A 14587-nucleotide genomic window follows, 5' to 3' on the forward strand; every position below is an offset into this window, starting at 1 on the left:
TGCCTTGCAAGCACTAGCCTAGGATGGACCGCAGTTCCATCCCACGGCATCCCATATGGTCCCCCCCCCCCCAAGCCAGGGGCAATTTCTGAGCTCATAGCCAGGACTAACTCCTGAGCATCAAACGGGTGTGGCCCAAAAAAAGACAAAAAATTTTTTTTTACTTTCTGGGGCTAGAGCAATAGCACAGTGTGGAGGGCACTTGCTTAGCAAGTGGTCAACCTGGGTTGGATTCGTGGTATCCTATAGGATCCCCCAAGCCCTCCAGGAGTGATTTCTGAGCTCAGAGCCAGGAGTAATCCCTGAGAGTCACTGGGTATGGCCAAAAATATGGCCAAAAATATGCCTTTCCCAGTGATTCCCAGTGATTCTCAGCCAAGTAGGCTGGAGGGTGGGGTGTGTGGACTTGGGGAAGAGGGGCTGATGAGGAGCCACCAGAGCACATCTTGTGATGTCCAGGGCCTGCAGGCCTCAACAGGCCTGCGGTGTTGGCGATGGAACTGGGATGGGGAGCCTACAATAGTTCCCCCGAGCTCTGTCCTCTCTCCCCAGGCCCAAGAGCATGTAGCTTCCCGATGTAGATGCACAAACTGGGCCAGGAGGAGAATAAGGAACAGGCCAATTTGCCCCAGAGCCAACAGAGCCTGATGGACTATCAGTCCGCGTGCAAAAACCCTCTATCCCACATACTGGGCAGGCTGGTAAGGTCCCCTGGGGCACTCTCTGGTGTTGAAACTCCAGCAGGCTAGATCCTCTCTCCACCCCTCTGGTGCCAGAGGCCATAAGGTGATTTGCCCGGTGTTGTATCAGCACAGGCCCTTCCATGGCAGCCGAGTGCTGCTTTCTCCCCCAGATCCTGGCTCCAGCAGCCTCACTGAGACCATTTCTGTTTGGCTGCACACAAGGGTTTTTTTCTTCTTCTTTCTCCCTCTTGTGTTGAATTATGTTTCCTGGGTGCCAAGGCAGATGGATGGCACTTTTGTTGTGATTCTGATATAAATAGCATCTGTTCAAAACTGGACATCAGTCCCAATCTGGCAAATAAACAAATCACTGGGTGAAGCCGCCTCCTCGTGCTGTCTGGCTGGCGTCGGGGATGGATGCGCCTTCAGCGGCTGGGCCAGGCACTGGCACGCGGGTCACCTCGCTCATTTCTCCGGCTGCCAGGGACCGCGGTGATGGTGCCCACATGCCTAGGAACCATCCTTACTGGGAGAGCCTACAGAGAGGCAGCCAGGCAACCGGGAGGAAAGATCACTTGACACAGCCCTCCCTGTTCGGCTTCCAGATCTCGGGGACAGTTTGCTGGCCCTCCTGACCCAGCAGGGCCGATGTCATAACTGAGGGACCCAAGATCAGGAGTAACAGTGGCCTCAATGGTTCCAGGTAGCACAAAGGTGCTGGATAGATGCGCTGCAGAGATAGCACAGCAGTAGAGCATTTGCCTTGCATGTGGCCATCCCGGGACAGACCCGGGTTTGATCTGCACCATCCCATATGGTCCCCCGAGCCTGTCAGGAGCGATTTCTGAGCGCAGAGCCAAGAGGAACCTCTGAGCACTGCTAATTGTGCCCCCAAAGCTAAAACCAAAACCAAAAAGTAACAAAGGTGCTAGATAGAAAGATGGTCCACAGGCGGGAGCAATAGCACAGTGGGGAGGGCGCTTGTCTGGCACGGCACACAGCAGACCCAGGTTTGATCCTTGGCATTCCATAGGGTTGCCTGAGCACCCACAGGAGTGATTCCTGAGCAGAGAGTCAGGAGTAACCCCTAAGCATTTTGGGGTGTGGTGAAAAAAAAAAGAAGAAGAAAAGAAAAGAAAAATGGCGGCTCCTGACCTTGCCCAGGGCAGAACACTTCTGGCTCCCAAAGGAGCACTTAGGTCTGGATTCAATGAGCAGTTGGGAAAAGCTGGGTTTTGATTAATATGTTTTTTGGGGGAACACAGCTGGCTATCCTGGGTCAGTGCTCAGGGGTTTGCTCTCAGCTATGCATGAGGGACCCTGTGATGCTGGGAGGTTCAGCCCAGGCTTCCTGCAGCCCCTGAGCTCTCCAGGGGAATGTTGAAGTTTTATTGAAAGAAAGTAACCTGAGAGTGGCAGGTAAAAGAGATTGTCCCTGGAACAAGAACATAGCAGGGAGAGCGCTGGCCTAGCACTCAGCTGACCCAATTCAATCCACATATGGGGCCCTGAGCCCACCTGGAGTGACCTCTGAGTACAGAGCCAAGAATCAGATCTGAGCATTGCCAGGTGTGGCTTCAAATTTTAGAAAGCAAAAAAGGCCTTTCTAGTGGATGTGTGCAAAATAGGGAGGAGCAGCAGCAAGTATGTGTGTGTATATGAGCACAACTGTATGTACGTGTGAGTGAATACAAATGCGTGTATGTGAGTATGATTTGTGTATATGTGTGCGTGAATGCGTGTATGTGTGTGTATGTGTGAGTGTGTGAGACATGGGGTAGAACCCCGCTGATGACGTGATTATCTAACGTGGCTCAAGCCCACAAACCTAACACGAGTGAAGTCTCTGAGGATTTGTCTTTGGGCGCAGTTTGGACACGGGCCTCTGGCTCTGGAGACCCACGGGATGCGGTGTCGGGACATCGGGTGGACCCCTTGGCTCTTTCTCAGCCCAGAGCCTCTTGCCTTGCAGAATTCCAACTCCTAGAAGGCAAAGACAATGGAGCAGCGCAACACAGGAGCTGCCGACAGCGTCAGAGCCCACCCTGCTGAGGCCTGGTGAGTGACCAGCAGGCACCAGGCGCGGGACATGCGGCCCTCCGGCTGGGCCATAAGGATTGCGGGCAAAGGCGGAGGGACCCGGGAGCCAGCAAGGGCTTCTGAGCTCAACGATGGGCTGCAGGGCCCCTGCGCTCCTGTAGGGAGCAGCAGTGGTCAGTCGAGACGGAAACCAGGCCGGCCAGGCTCTATGGCTGTATAAATAGGCGTGTTCAGCACCCCAGTCTGTGTGTGTGTGCGTGCGTGTGTGTGTGTGGGGGGGGGGGGGGTCCTCCAGCAGGTGATGCCCCTGAGGAGTGGGAGCAGCTGTCTGGCAGTTGCCGCCTCGTCTGCTGGGCCTGGGCCTGTCTCAAAGACTCTGGTTCCTTTCTTTGGTTTTGATTTTTGGGCCCCACAGAGCCGGCTGGGGTGGAGGCAGGGGGTTGGTCACACTTGGCCTCATGTTCCACGAATTCCACTTGACAACCTTGCTGCTCACAAAATGCTCTCTGGACTGTGGTAGTGCTCCCACGGTTCTTCTAGGGTGGTGGTGGCGCTCCTTCTGTAATGCTCCCGGGGCCCAGAGGGTGTTTCCAGGGTCTGTGCTGGTCCTCCCAGAATGCTGGGAAGGGCTGTTGCGGTGCTCCCAAGGACTGTGCTGGTGTACACACGGTGCTCGGAGGACTTGGTGGTGCTCACAGAATGCTCCCAAGGACTGTGGTGGGGCTTGCACAATGCTCTCAAGGGCCACGGCAGTGCTCACGGAGTACACCCCAAGGATTGTAGTGACGCCCGCACAGTGCTTCCAGGGCTTGGCGATGCTCCCAGAGGCTCTCAGGGCCTGTGGTGGTGCTCACCATGCTTGCTGGGGCTGTGCTTTCTGGCCATGTGGGTGTGCGAGTCAAAGGGATACAGCCCCCAAGACCCCCAGAAATGACCGTGGCTCTGGGGAGCACAGGCTGACGCTCCCCAGAAGGGGCCCTGTGGCAACTCTGGGGAGTGTGGCCCTTGCAGGCTGGGCAAGTCCTCAGCCCCAGTACTCTCCTCTGGCTCAGTTCTGGGTTCTGGGTTCTGGCCTCGTTCCTCCTGGGACAGAAATGACTCAGCTCAAGGCATCTTAGTCAGCAGCTGACCCAGACCTGAGCCTTCGCGCCACATATGGTTCTGTGTACCTGCTAGTGGGGTCTCCGAGCATGGTGGGGTGCAGCCCCTGAAACGAAAAACAAGGAATAAAACTGTGAGTGTCTGGACCAACAAAGTCGCTATTCTTGCCGCAGGCTCTGCTATGTGGTAGCCAACCTCTCCTGGGACCCTGGGGTATCTTCCAGGGACTCTTTGGCCTGGAACTGTGAAGCAGAGGGACCCGAGGCCCATCTGGGTGGACTCCATCTGGCTAAGTGGGGCATCACCGGGTTTCTGCACCCCAAATTAGGCCTTGTCCCAGACTCTCCGCAATGGGCCCTTGGATATGCATTGGCTGTGGCATCTCCTAAGCATCTGTGGTCCTGCAACCAGGAAGAAGAAGTCAGGGGGGCTGAGGGAACCCCAAGCATCAGGCGAGGGTATGGGGGCTCCCCTATAGATAGGAAGGGCTTGTCTGTGACTCTGATTGTTTTCCATGCCATCATGGGCAAATTGGTTCTCTTGGCTCTCCTGTCATCAAGCTGCAGCAGGCAATGTGTTTGGTGTGTTTGGGGGCCATTATCTCCCTCCTGTGCGGTACCATGAAGCTCAAGGCTAGACCCAGCTGCAGGGTCATTGTCAGGATATGGATTGATGGATTGATGGATTGAGGGAGGAACCAGTTTTTGCAGCCCCAGGAGACAGCAGGGTGAGCTCTGTCATGGAGCAGGTGGGCGTGGGGGCTCAGTTCCAGAAAGTGGCAGGAATGTGCTGGACCCCCTCCTCCCTCCCTAGGGGCCTTGCAGTGCAGGGTCCCATCTATGCCAGTGTCCATTCGCTGACACCCCCAGCTCAGATGCTTTTTCTCTTTTTCTGGCTCCAACATGCCCTGTAGTCGTTGGTCCTGCCACAGGCTCACCTTCCCTCCCGAAGACTCTCAGAGCTGGTCCCCGTCTCTGCACTGGCTGTCCGGCTCAGCCTTGTTGCTCCCTATGATGCCCACCTGTGCTCTGTGCACTCGCCCTGCCACCACCTTGCAGTAGCCGGGGCTCACTTCTGTCAGTGATGTGGACCCCAACTCTAAGTGCCGTGCAGGGGGTCGGGCTCCACACCTGACCCTGGAACTGGCCCCCCAATCAGGTCTGGGGCTCTCAGAGGCTCCCCAGGCCACCTGACCCTCAGCCACTCCCTCTCTCCCGCTCCCCTGCCTTAGCCATGCACGTCTGATGGCAACACCCCTATTTTCCCTTGTGTCCAGGGATTTAGTGCAAGGAATTGCAGCCCTGCCTGGCCAGTCGCTCTGGTTCCCTCGCTCGAGATGCCAGCCTACAGGAGCACGTGCTCGCTTTTCCCAGCATGGTGCGCCCCGAGGCATGCTCAGATCTGCTTCTGGTGAGGGGGGGGGAGATGGCTCTGAAGCTGGTCTGCAGTGGGCCCCATTTTCCACAGGGTGGGAGGGTTCATTCAGTTGCTCGCCCCAAAGTGACGTGTTCTTTTTTTTTTTTTTTTTTTTTTTTTTTGGTTTTTGGGCCACACCCGTTTGACGCTCAGGGGTTACTCCTGGCTATGCACTCAGAAATCGCCCCTGGCTTGGGGGGACCATATGGGACGCCGGGGGATCGAACCGCGGTCCTTCCTTGGCTAGCGCTTGCAAGGCAGACACCTTACCTCCAGTGCCACCTACCCGGCCCAAGTGACGTGTTCTAAGCAGCAGAGGGGGACTGGGCTAGGGCTGCCCTCCTGCCTAGGGCTGTGTTTCAGCAATTGTCACAGCTCCTTCACCATGGCTGGGCTTCTGAGCCCGGACTGTGGGGGTCCTGTGAGGGATGAGGAGGGGCACCAGAAGAGGGTCTCTCTGTGGGCAATGTGAGGCCACACAATGTCCTCATGCACACACATGCAAGTGTACATACATACAATGCATAAATATACACACTGGATGTGTGCAGCAGCCACTGTGTCTCCTCACAGCCACAACCATCGCAGACCCAACTCTGTCCTTCCTGGACATAAAGCGGATTCTGCTCCAGAAGATCCGACACAAGGCAGACGAACTGGGCCGGGCCTTCCAGCTGCTCGACCCGGCCCGGAGTGGGACGGTGTCCACGGCTGAGCTGCAGAGGGTCATCAGCACCTTCCTGCTGCCGCTCACCAGGGAGCAGTGCCAGGACGTGCTGGCGCAGGTAGGCGCATGTGGGGGCCAGGGATTCGGGGCACGAGTCTCTGTGGGCAAACAGCCGAGTGTTAGTGCATGAACTGGCCTGTGAAGAATGGAGGAAGAAAACGTGCCAGGTGTTATGGGTCTACACATATGTACACGTGTGTGGATGCGTGGATGTGGGTGCTGGGTGTGCCATGAAGTCTGTGGTCTTCACTGTTCCTGCCCGAGAGGGGCTCCCTCCTTGTAATTCCAGCTCTACAGAAATCCCTGGAACCTGGCACCATCTCCCCCTCCTGGCCTGATGGCCCTGTCAGGGCTCCTGCAGTGGCCCGGCCTGCTGGCACTGTCCAGGGTCACTGTAGCGTCCTTGTGTCTGCCTTCATCACTTAGGGCAACCTTCTAGGCTCACACAGGTGGCAGCCGGAGTCAGAGCTAGACCTAGAGCCTATGCATACCACGCATGCCCCTGGCCTCTTTTGCTTGTTTGCTTTGGGTCACACCTGATGGTGCTCAGGGGTTACTCCTGGCTTTGCACTCAGAAATCGCTCCTGGCAGGCACAGGGGACCCTATGGGATGCCGGGATTTGAATCACTATCTGTGGTGTGGTGGCGGTGTGCAAGGCAAACGCCTTGCCGCTGGGCTATCTCTCTGGCCCCACCCTGGCCCCTTAGCTATCTCCCATGCCCCATACAGATCTGAGTAACAAGAAGAAATGTGAGGGTCTGTAAATATCATATGGGAGTAGGCAGAACCAGGGGGTGTGGCTGTCTGTGTAGCACACTGGACTGTTTTCATGAAACTTAATAAAATATATCTACGCATGTTATATACTTAGATTTATTTGGATTTTACTTCTATGGTGCTTTGGTGGGGAAATTATTCTCATCATGGCTCTGAACTCTGGGGACCGGGCTGGGATCCAACAGCGGGAGCAATCCCGGCCTGCCCGAGGCTCCACATCCTCTGGCCCACGAGGGTCTCCCAGCACCTCAGGGAAAGTGTTGGACTTCCACTTCGATGTCATTTCAGAATTTGCTAAGGGGACGCAAGGGTTAGGGAGATGGGCAGGGAGCATGTTTGCAGACAAGAAGGCTGGGCTCTGGCCCCAGCACCAGTTGGTGTTCTGGGCATTCCGGGAAGTAGCCTCAAATGAAAAAGAAATAGGACTAGGGGGAGAGCACTGCCCTTGTCCACAGCCAACCTGGTGATCCTCAGCATCCCTTAAGATCCCCTGAGCACAGTGATTCCTGAGCACAGCCAGGAGTAACCCCTGAGCACTGCCAGGTGTGGGCCTCCCTGTAAGGTTACAAGTCACAATTCCCCAAGTACACATCACCCAGACTCATCTGTGACAAACAGTAAACTCAGCAGTGTCTCCTGTGATCACCTGTTATGTGTGTGTACGTATATGAGGGTGTGTGTGAGTGCATGAGTGTATGTGTGAGCATGAATTTGAGTGTGAAAGACCACTCCTGACTGTTATGGTGGAGTCCTCTGAGACGCCGGATCGAACCCAGATCAGCCACATGCAAGGCCAGCACCTCCTGACTGTGCCACATCGGGCCCTGCCTCTCTGACTTTTGTCTGAGCACAGATGGGTCTTCTGCATTCCTGCCGCTGGTGCACAGTTTGCTGAGGACAGGGGTCCTCTCAGACATCCTGATCTAGGCCCTTTCTCAGGAAAGACTTCTCTTGTTAAGGGACCCCCGGGCAACCTGGATCTCAGTCCCCGAAATCCCAGCTCTTTCTAACCCCTAGTTCTTTTCTTTGCATGTAGCTTCCCCGCATCAACTCCAAGACTGTTTCATACCCTGAATTCCTGTCCAGGTTTGGTGGACTCGACCTCAATAAAAATGTCCTCAAAAGGTGAGTGTGTGGCAGTCAGGGATAGACTCGGCACCCCAAGTCTGTCCCCATCACCTGCGTTAATGGCAGCTGCAGGATGTGTGTGTGTGTATGTGTGTGTGTGTGTGTGTGTGTGTGTGTGTGTGTGTGTGTGTGTGTTACCAGACTGGGTGCTGCAATCAGCCCCCATTTGAAAATGGGTTTCGAGAACATTCCAGTGTCTCTCTGAGCTGTGCTTCAGGAGGAGAGAAAGACTGAGTAAACACAGAGACGCTCAGATGAAAACTAGACGGGTCAGGCTCACACCAGGGAATCCAGCTTGGGGCAGATGGAATTTTTTAAACTTTATTTATTGATTGATTGACTGGATTTTGGGCTACATCCAGTGTGCTCAGGAGTTACTCCTGGGTCTGCACTCAGAAATTGCCCCTAGCAGCCTGGGGTACCATATGGGATGCCGAGAATAGAACCAGGTCCCTTCCGGGTTGGTTGCATGCAAGGCAAACTACCGCTGTATCTCTCCAGCTCCTGGATTTGTGTTTTGAAGTTAAACCAAGGAAGTTAGACCGTTGTATGGAACCATCTCTGTTTCTGCGCAGTTGAAAAGCCTTTTGTTTGGACGTGATCATGCCGGGGCACGGGGAAGGGAAAACTGCAGGAAGAGATCTCAGGGCATGCTCCTCATGGGTCTCCTCGTGTTAGCGTGAGTGTGGGCCTGCCTGCTGCTTCTCCGGCAAGAGCCAGCGTATGTACTTGAATGTATCTATGAGATGGAACATCTGTGATGTGAGTGTATGAGTCAGGATAGAAAATCCTGTTTCTGTGAAAAAATGACACCCCGATTACAGACCCTGCAAGAACAAGCACCATTTTCTCAGCAGCCACTACAAACTGTCCTTAGAGTGCGTGGCAGTGACAGAACTTAGACCCTGAGTGTGTGTATGTGGTCATGGGCAGGGGTGGGCAGGGGAGCCTCTTGTTCTGTTCTCTGCACCGCCTCCCTTTGGGCATTTGCTCCAGGAGGACACTGTTCTCAAAAGTACGGGTGAGTGTGCCCCAGACAGACAATCACTGAAGACATAGGTTGTATCTCAACCAGCTCTGGAAGGGTATTGAATGGACATCCAAAAAAATCCAAATGGGGCTGGGGGGACCAGTCCAGGGGAGGAAGCTTGTCACAAAGAGAAAGGGATGGGGAGGTAGGGACAGAGGGAGAGAGAGAGAGAGAGAGAGAGAGAGAGAGAGAGAGAGAGAGAGAGAGAGAGAGAGAGAGAGAGAAGAGAGAGAGAGGAGAGAGGGAGAGGAGAGAGAGAGGGACGACGGGAAGGAGGGAGAGAGAGAATTAGTGGAAGGTGTTGGAGGGAGAATGAGGAGGAGGAGGAGAGAGAGACAGAGGGAGGGAAAGAGGGAGAGAGGGAGGGAGAGAGGGTGCTGGACACTACAACTGAAACTCAATCATAAACAACTTTGTAACTATGTATCTCTCAGTGATTCAGTTAAAGAATTTATTTATTGAGAAAAAAACACCAAAGGACCTATGCTAAACATGCCCAAATATCTCACAGAAAACAAGCACTGATTACCGACACGTCAGTCATTCCTCTAGATGTCCTTGGCCTGAGCTCTGCATTCCGGGGCACAGAGCCAGGACAGGGCCAGACACGGGCCCCAAGCTGAGCTGCTTCCAGACACCTTGAACTCTGGCTGGGCGAAGGCCAGGAGCAAAGGGCTGGAAGGCAGTTGCGGGTCAGGGCAACACAGGGCAACACAGGAAGCGAGGAAGCCGTACTAGGAGCACTCCAGCTCTCTGCGCAGTGCCCGCAGGAACGAGTGTGGGTCTAATTCAGTCCATGCACCCAAAAGTCAAGCCAGGAGCGGCTGAGCCACTGGCCAAGCACTGCCCGCTGGGGGAGGAGCTGACGCTGAACCCCCGACGTTGAACCCTAGGGCGGATGCTGGTCCCTCGAGGTTCACTCATGCCAGGCTTTCACTTTCCTTCTCCAGCGGCGATGGGACCAAGGCAAAGGACTGTCGAACTTTAAAGCAACTGGAGAGTCAAGTAGGGGAAAAGGTAAGGGAGACGCTCTAACACCCCCTGTACCCCTCCACACCCCACACACAGCCTGGGCCTGGGGTGCTGACATCCGTCGCCTGGCAGGGTGTGTCTCTCGGTGGACACTGCGGTCTGGGCTCGGAGGTGAGCCAGCCAGTTGCTTTGTGGGTCTCTGCCCACCTGGTGATGGTTTCCTGGTGAGCAGCGCCCCCAGAGCCAGGATGCTAGCCTTGGCTGTGCTGGCATAGAAAGATCGAGGGCCCAGCTCTCAGGCACCCCTGTGAGGCCTGGCGCACTCGGTGGCCATACATTGTGGCAAAAGCCGTATTGTTTTTAGAAGGTTTAAGGTCACACTTCATAAGCTCAGGGCTTACTCCCAGTTCTGTGCTCAGGGCTCTTTCCTTGCAGGGCCCGAGGGACTCTATGAAATGCCGGGGATCGAACCCAGGTCAACTGCGAGCAAGGCAGACACCCTCCCCACAGTGCTCTCACTCTGCCCTGAAGCTCCACGCCTTCATGCAAAGCTCAGTCCCTGGACAGCCATTCCTATGTACTCAAGTCAACAAATCTGACATTTGCTTTCCTTTGTGAACTGTGCTGAAATTTTTATACAGTTAAGTCTGGACCAGCCAGAAATCCTCAAGTGTTTGTCCAAGTTCTCAGGGGCGCTTCTCTGGACCCCAGGCTCATTCTAATGTGCTCTCCCCCCCACACCTCTCTGTCTGTCTCTCACATCTTGTGTTTCTGAAAATGCATCTCACCTCTGTCTACATCAGAGGTCCTCAAACTTTTTAAACAGGGAATCAGTTCACTGTTTCTCAGACCATTGGGGGACTGGACCATAGTTTAAAAAAATAAACAAATTATGAACAATAGTGGCCCCTGGACAAGCCATAGTTTGAGGACCCCTATCCAAGCCTGACAGGAGGAATCAGAGAGACAGAGAGGAGGAGGGGGGTCAGAGAGGGCGGAGCACATCCCACAGGTGCGCAGGCCAGGATGAGCTGGGGGCTAAACAGGACAGGCAGCACAGGCGGCAAAAACATCCGCCAGCCTGAGCAGGCCGTAGTTTGAGGTCCCCGTCTACATGGTCACACCCTCTTCACTGCTTCTGCAGCCGAGCCCTTTGCTCTTGGCCCGTCAGAAATCCAGGTATTTACTCCTTGTACATCTTTGACGTGACTATTTTTTGTTTGTTTGTTTTTTGTTTTTGGGCCACACCCGGTGGTGCTCAGGGGTTACTCCTGGCTGTCTGCTCAGAAATAGCTCCTGGCAGGCACGGGGGACCATATGGGACACCAGGATTTGAACCAACCACCTTTGGTCCTGGATCAGCTGTTTGCAAGGCAAATGCCGCTGTGCTATCTCTCCGGGCCTGACGTGACTATGTTTAACTGGGTTTGAACAATATGTATGAGCAGGGACATGGTGGGGAGGACAGTGCAGTTTCAGACTTCTGCCACGAAAGCCGCCCTGGTTCCCTGCCCTCTGGAAGTCCCTCCCAGGGAGCCCCTCTTTTGGCAGTGGGTGGGACCCAGGGTGCTGTCTCGGACAGGGCTATTTCTGGGGCCCTCCATATCAGCTGCACTTTTTTTTCTCATGTCCCGTCAGCAGAAATCCCGTCCCTGCCCCGCCTTTCCAGCTTGGACACCAGAGTCTTCGCCTCTTCGCGGACTCTGCCTAACTGGCTCGGCCTGGAGCGTCTGCTATGGGGGCAGGGAGGAGGGTCTCCCCAAAGCTGGACTGAGCTTCCTCCCGGGGCTCCAGCCAGGAAGCTGAGAGCCCCATGTCCCTCACCTGTCCTCTTATATGTGGGCGCATGCAGTCACACACACACACGCACACATGTATGCAGACACATAGGCATGCCCACATGCACATGTACACATCTTCATGCATGTACATACAAGCACATGGGTCCATGGGTCCAATCTAACATGGTGCTTCCTGGGGCATCTGCTGTGTCCCGGCAGTGCCTCTGGAGCACCCCCCTTCTAACTCCCAGGACGTGAGACTTGTGTGGGGTCAGATGCAGCCGGCCCGAAGCCTGACGGGCTGTGCACAGGCTTGCCTCCATTCTGGGGTACCCGTGGGGGGGGCAGGACAGCAAATGTGCTATTATTCCCTGTGGGGAATCAGCGCTGCCCCTGCACATAGCTGCCACTTGGTGGTGCTTCCTTCCTCGTGGTGTGAACTGCATCCCGGGACGGCCCCAGGTCTATGTGGGAAGAAGGACAGTGACGGGTGTGGTACAGACGAGAGGACACTAGGCCGCCTTCCTGGTCTCGAGCAGCTTCAGGAATAAAAGCCTTGTTTCCCCAAGAGAGGATTCATTACAGGAGTGAGCCAGAGCACAGGAGACAACTCCTCTGGGCAGCCTCCCTGGGCTGGATGGGCAGTGGGAGACCCCCTGGGTGTACTGGAACCCTTACCACAGCCTGGGGTCAGCTCTGGTTGCTTCCCGTCTGCCCTCGGGTGGGCGTAACAGGTATATGAACTTGACTTCTCTCCCTGAAGACAACCGACATTGCTGAGCCTTGAGGACAGATTGTCTCGAGGCCCCTTTCTTCCTGCAGAAAGGCCTGTCGCTCAGAAGCTGGGGCAGTGATTAATCTGTGCACTCCATGGAGAGGGAGGAGTGGGTCCTTTGTGTCATCGCTGTTGAGGGAAAAGTCTGCACGGGCTTGACCATGGCCCGCCATGCCGCGAGTCACGAAGGCCTCCTGGCACACTAGCCGAATCTTTTTGAGTTTTTTGGTGTGGTATTTTTGAGGGTGCTCAGAGATTACTCCTGGATCTGCACTCAGAAATTACTCCTGGCAGGCTCAGGGGATCATATGGGATGCTGGGAATCGAAACACGGTTCGTCCTGGGTTGGCCTCGAGCAAGGCAAACGCTTTATCGCTGTGCTATTGCTCTGGCCCCCTCTTTCTGTTTTTGTCCAGTAACTCCTGCAACTGGACTGGGGTGACAGTTCAAAGGGTACAGTGTGGGAGAGCATCCCTCACAGACCAGGCTCTCCTGGGTTATGGAGTGACTCAGGGACCAGGCATCTGAAGAAGGTTCTGGGTGAGCAAAGTGTCGAGCACTGTGGGGTGGCAGCTGATGCCTGCAACTCTGCATCACCCTCGTCTTTCAGGGCACATACTGGCCTCTGTCCCCTGAGCCAGCCGTGACCAGTGCCTGCCCCGCACTTCTGCCCCATGAACCCTCCCCCTGAGGAAGAACACCCACTCTTCACAGGCCATGCAGGCAGGGCCAAGCGCTGGCTTCCCCGTTTCCTGCCCTGTGCCGCCTGCCAGCCAGTCCTGAGATCCGGCAGGACCCCCCTCCTCCACCACAGGGTCTGCCTGGAACTGCATTTCCTGTTGCCATGTGGGCACCTCTGGCCCTCCACCCCGAGCACGTTGCCCACACGTATTTTGAACAGCAGTTGGGGACATTCCATAGCTTTTACCTCCCCTGCCACTGTCAGACCCATCTTGACTCGGGGTGGCCCCGGCTTCAGTGCTAAGGTCAGTCTCCTGTCAAAGTACTGTATCAGCGGCTGCCAGGATCAGTGCCAATCTCAGTGTCCTGTCAAAGTCTTGTCCGTGTCAGTGTCTGTGTCCGTCTCTGGATTAGTGTCTGTGTCAATGTCAGTGTCAGTGTCAGATGTCAGCATTAGTGTTTCTGTCAGCATATGTCTGTGTCAGTGTCAATATTGACATCTGTCACAGTCAGTATCAGTGTCTGTGTCCGTCTCAGTGTGTGGCTAGTCCGAGTATCTGTCAGTGTCGGCGTCAATACTGGCGGCTGTCACTGTCAGTATCAGTGTCTGAATAGTCTAAGTGTGATTCTCAGTGTCTGTCAGTAGCAGTCAGAGTCCCTGTCAGTGTCTGTGAGTCCTGCCACATGGCCTTGGGTCCTGGCTGCCCCTTCATCTATGTCAGTGAGGCCAGAGTGAGGTCAGAGACTCTCTGGCAGCCAGAATTTCGTGTGTGTGTGTGTGTGTGTGTGTGTGTGTGTGTGTGTGTGTGTGTGTGTGTGTAGGAGGGCCAAGAGGAGAGGGTCCTGGGATAGCACCTGGGCTGGACTGGGTGGGGAGGATGCCCCACGGTGTGTGTGTGTGTGGGGAAGGACATGTGGTAGGTTCGGTGCCCACTGATGGGGGAGGGTGTAGATGTATTTGGGGGGTGATCTCTGCAGAATCTGGGTTCATTGTGTCTCTATATCAGAGCTGGAGGGATCCCAAATTTGGGTAAGCCCCAGCCCCGGAGTGGGTAGCATCTGTGTGCTGAAGGGGCCACATTTGGGGTGGGTGGGGTGCCCAGCAGGGCGGCGCTATGCATGGACCAGTCCTCGGAACTGCCCACTCGGTTTGCTGCGCCATAGCAGGGTGGAAGCGTTCCTTCCGTCTTCCAGCTCTGGCCCTTTCAGAGCTGGGCCCAAACCAACCGTCTCAAGAGTTTCTTAATCCAAGTGTCTAAGGCGCAAAAGGGAAATGGTGGCGAAAAAGGGGAAAAAGTCTCACCTGGCAGTGGGACGGCACGCTGAGGCAGGAAACGAAGGCTTAGTGCTCGCTTTCTGGTTGCCCGTAGATCTCAGATTTCTTGGGGTGTCAGCGAGCTCCATCTGTGGTAGGGGCAGGCTTCTATGATGCCTGGTTCTTGGCTTAGTGGGAAGGCGAGGAGCCCCCCGCCCAC

The 14587-nt window shown here is 55.3% G+C and overlaps 1 protein-coding gene across 1 annotated transcript in view; it reads left to right on the plus strand.

Moving 5' to 3' along the window:
* Positions 1-5625: 5625 nt before the first annotated feature.
* EFCAB6 (EF-hand calcium binding domain 6) overlaps positions 5626-14587 on the plus strand; it is an 86297-nt gene continuing 77335 nt past the window's right edge. Inside the window, 4 exon segments of the mRNA XM_049771521.1 lie at positions 5626-5650; positions 5814-6025; positions 7782-7870; positions 9854-9920. Of these exon segments, the coding sequence (XP_049627478.1) occupies positions 5626-5650; positions 5814-6025; positions 7782-7870; positions 9854-9920 (393 nt within the window).

This window comes from Suncus etruscus, chromosome 4 (assembly GCF_024139225.1).
Source record: "Suncus etruscus isolate mSunEtr1 chromosome 4, mSunEtr1.pri.cur, whole genome shotgun sequence".
Classification (NCBI taxonomy): domain Eukaryota; kingdom Metazoa; phylum Chordata; class Mammalia; order Eulipotyphla; family Soricidae; genus Suncus; species Suncus etruscus.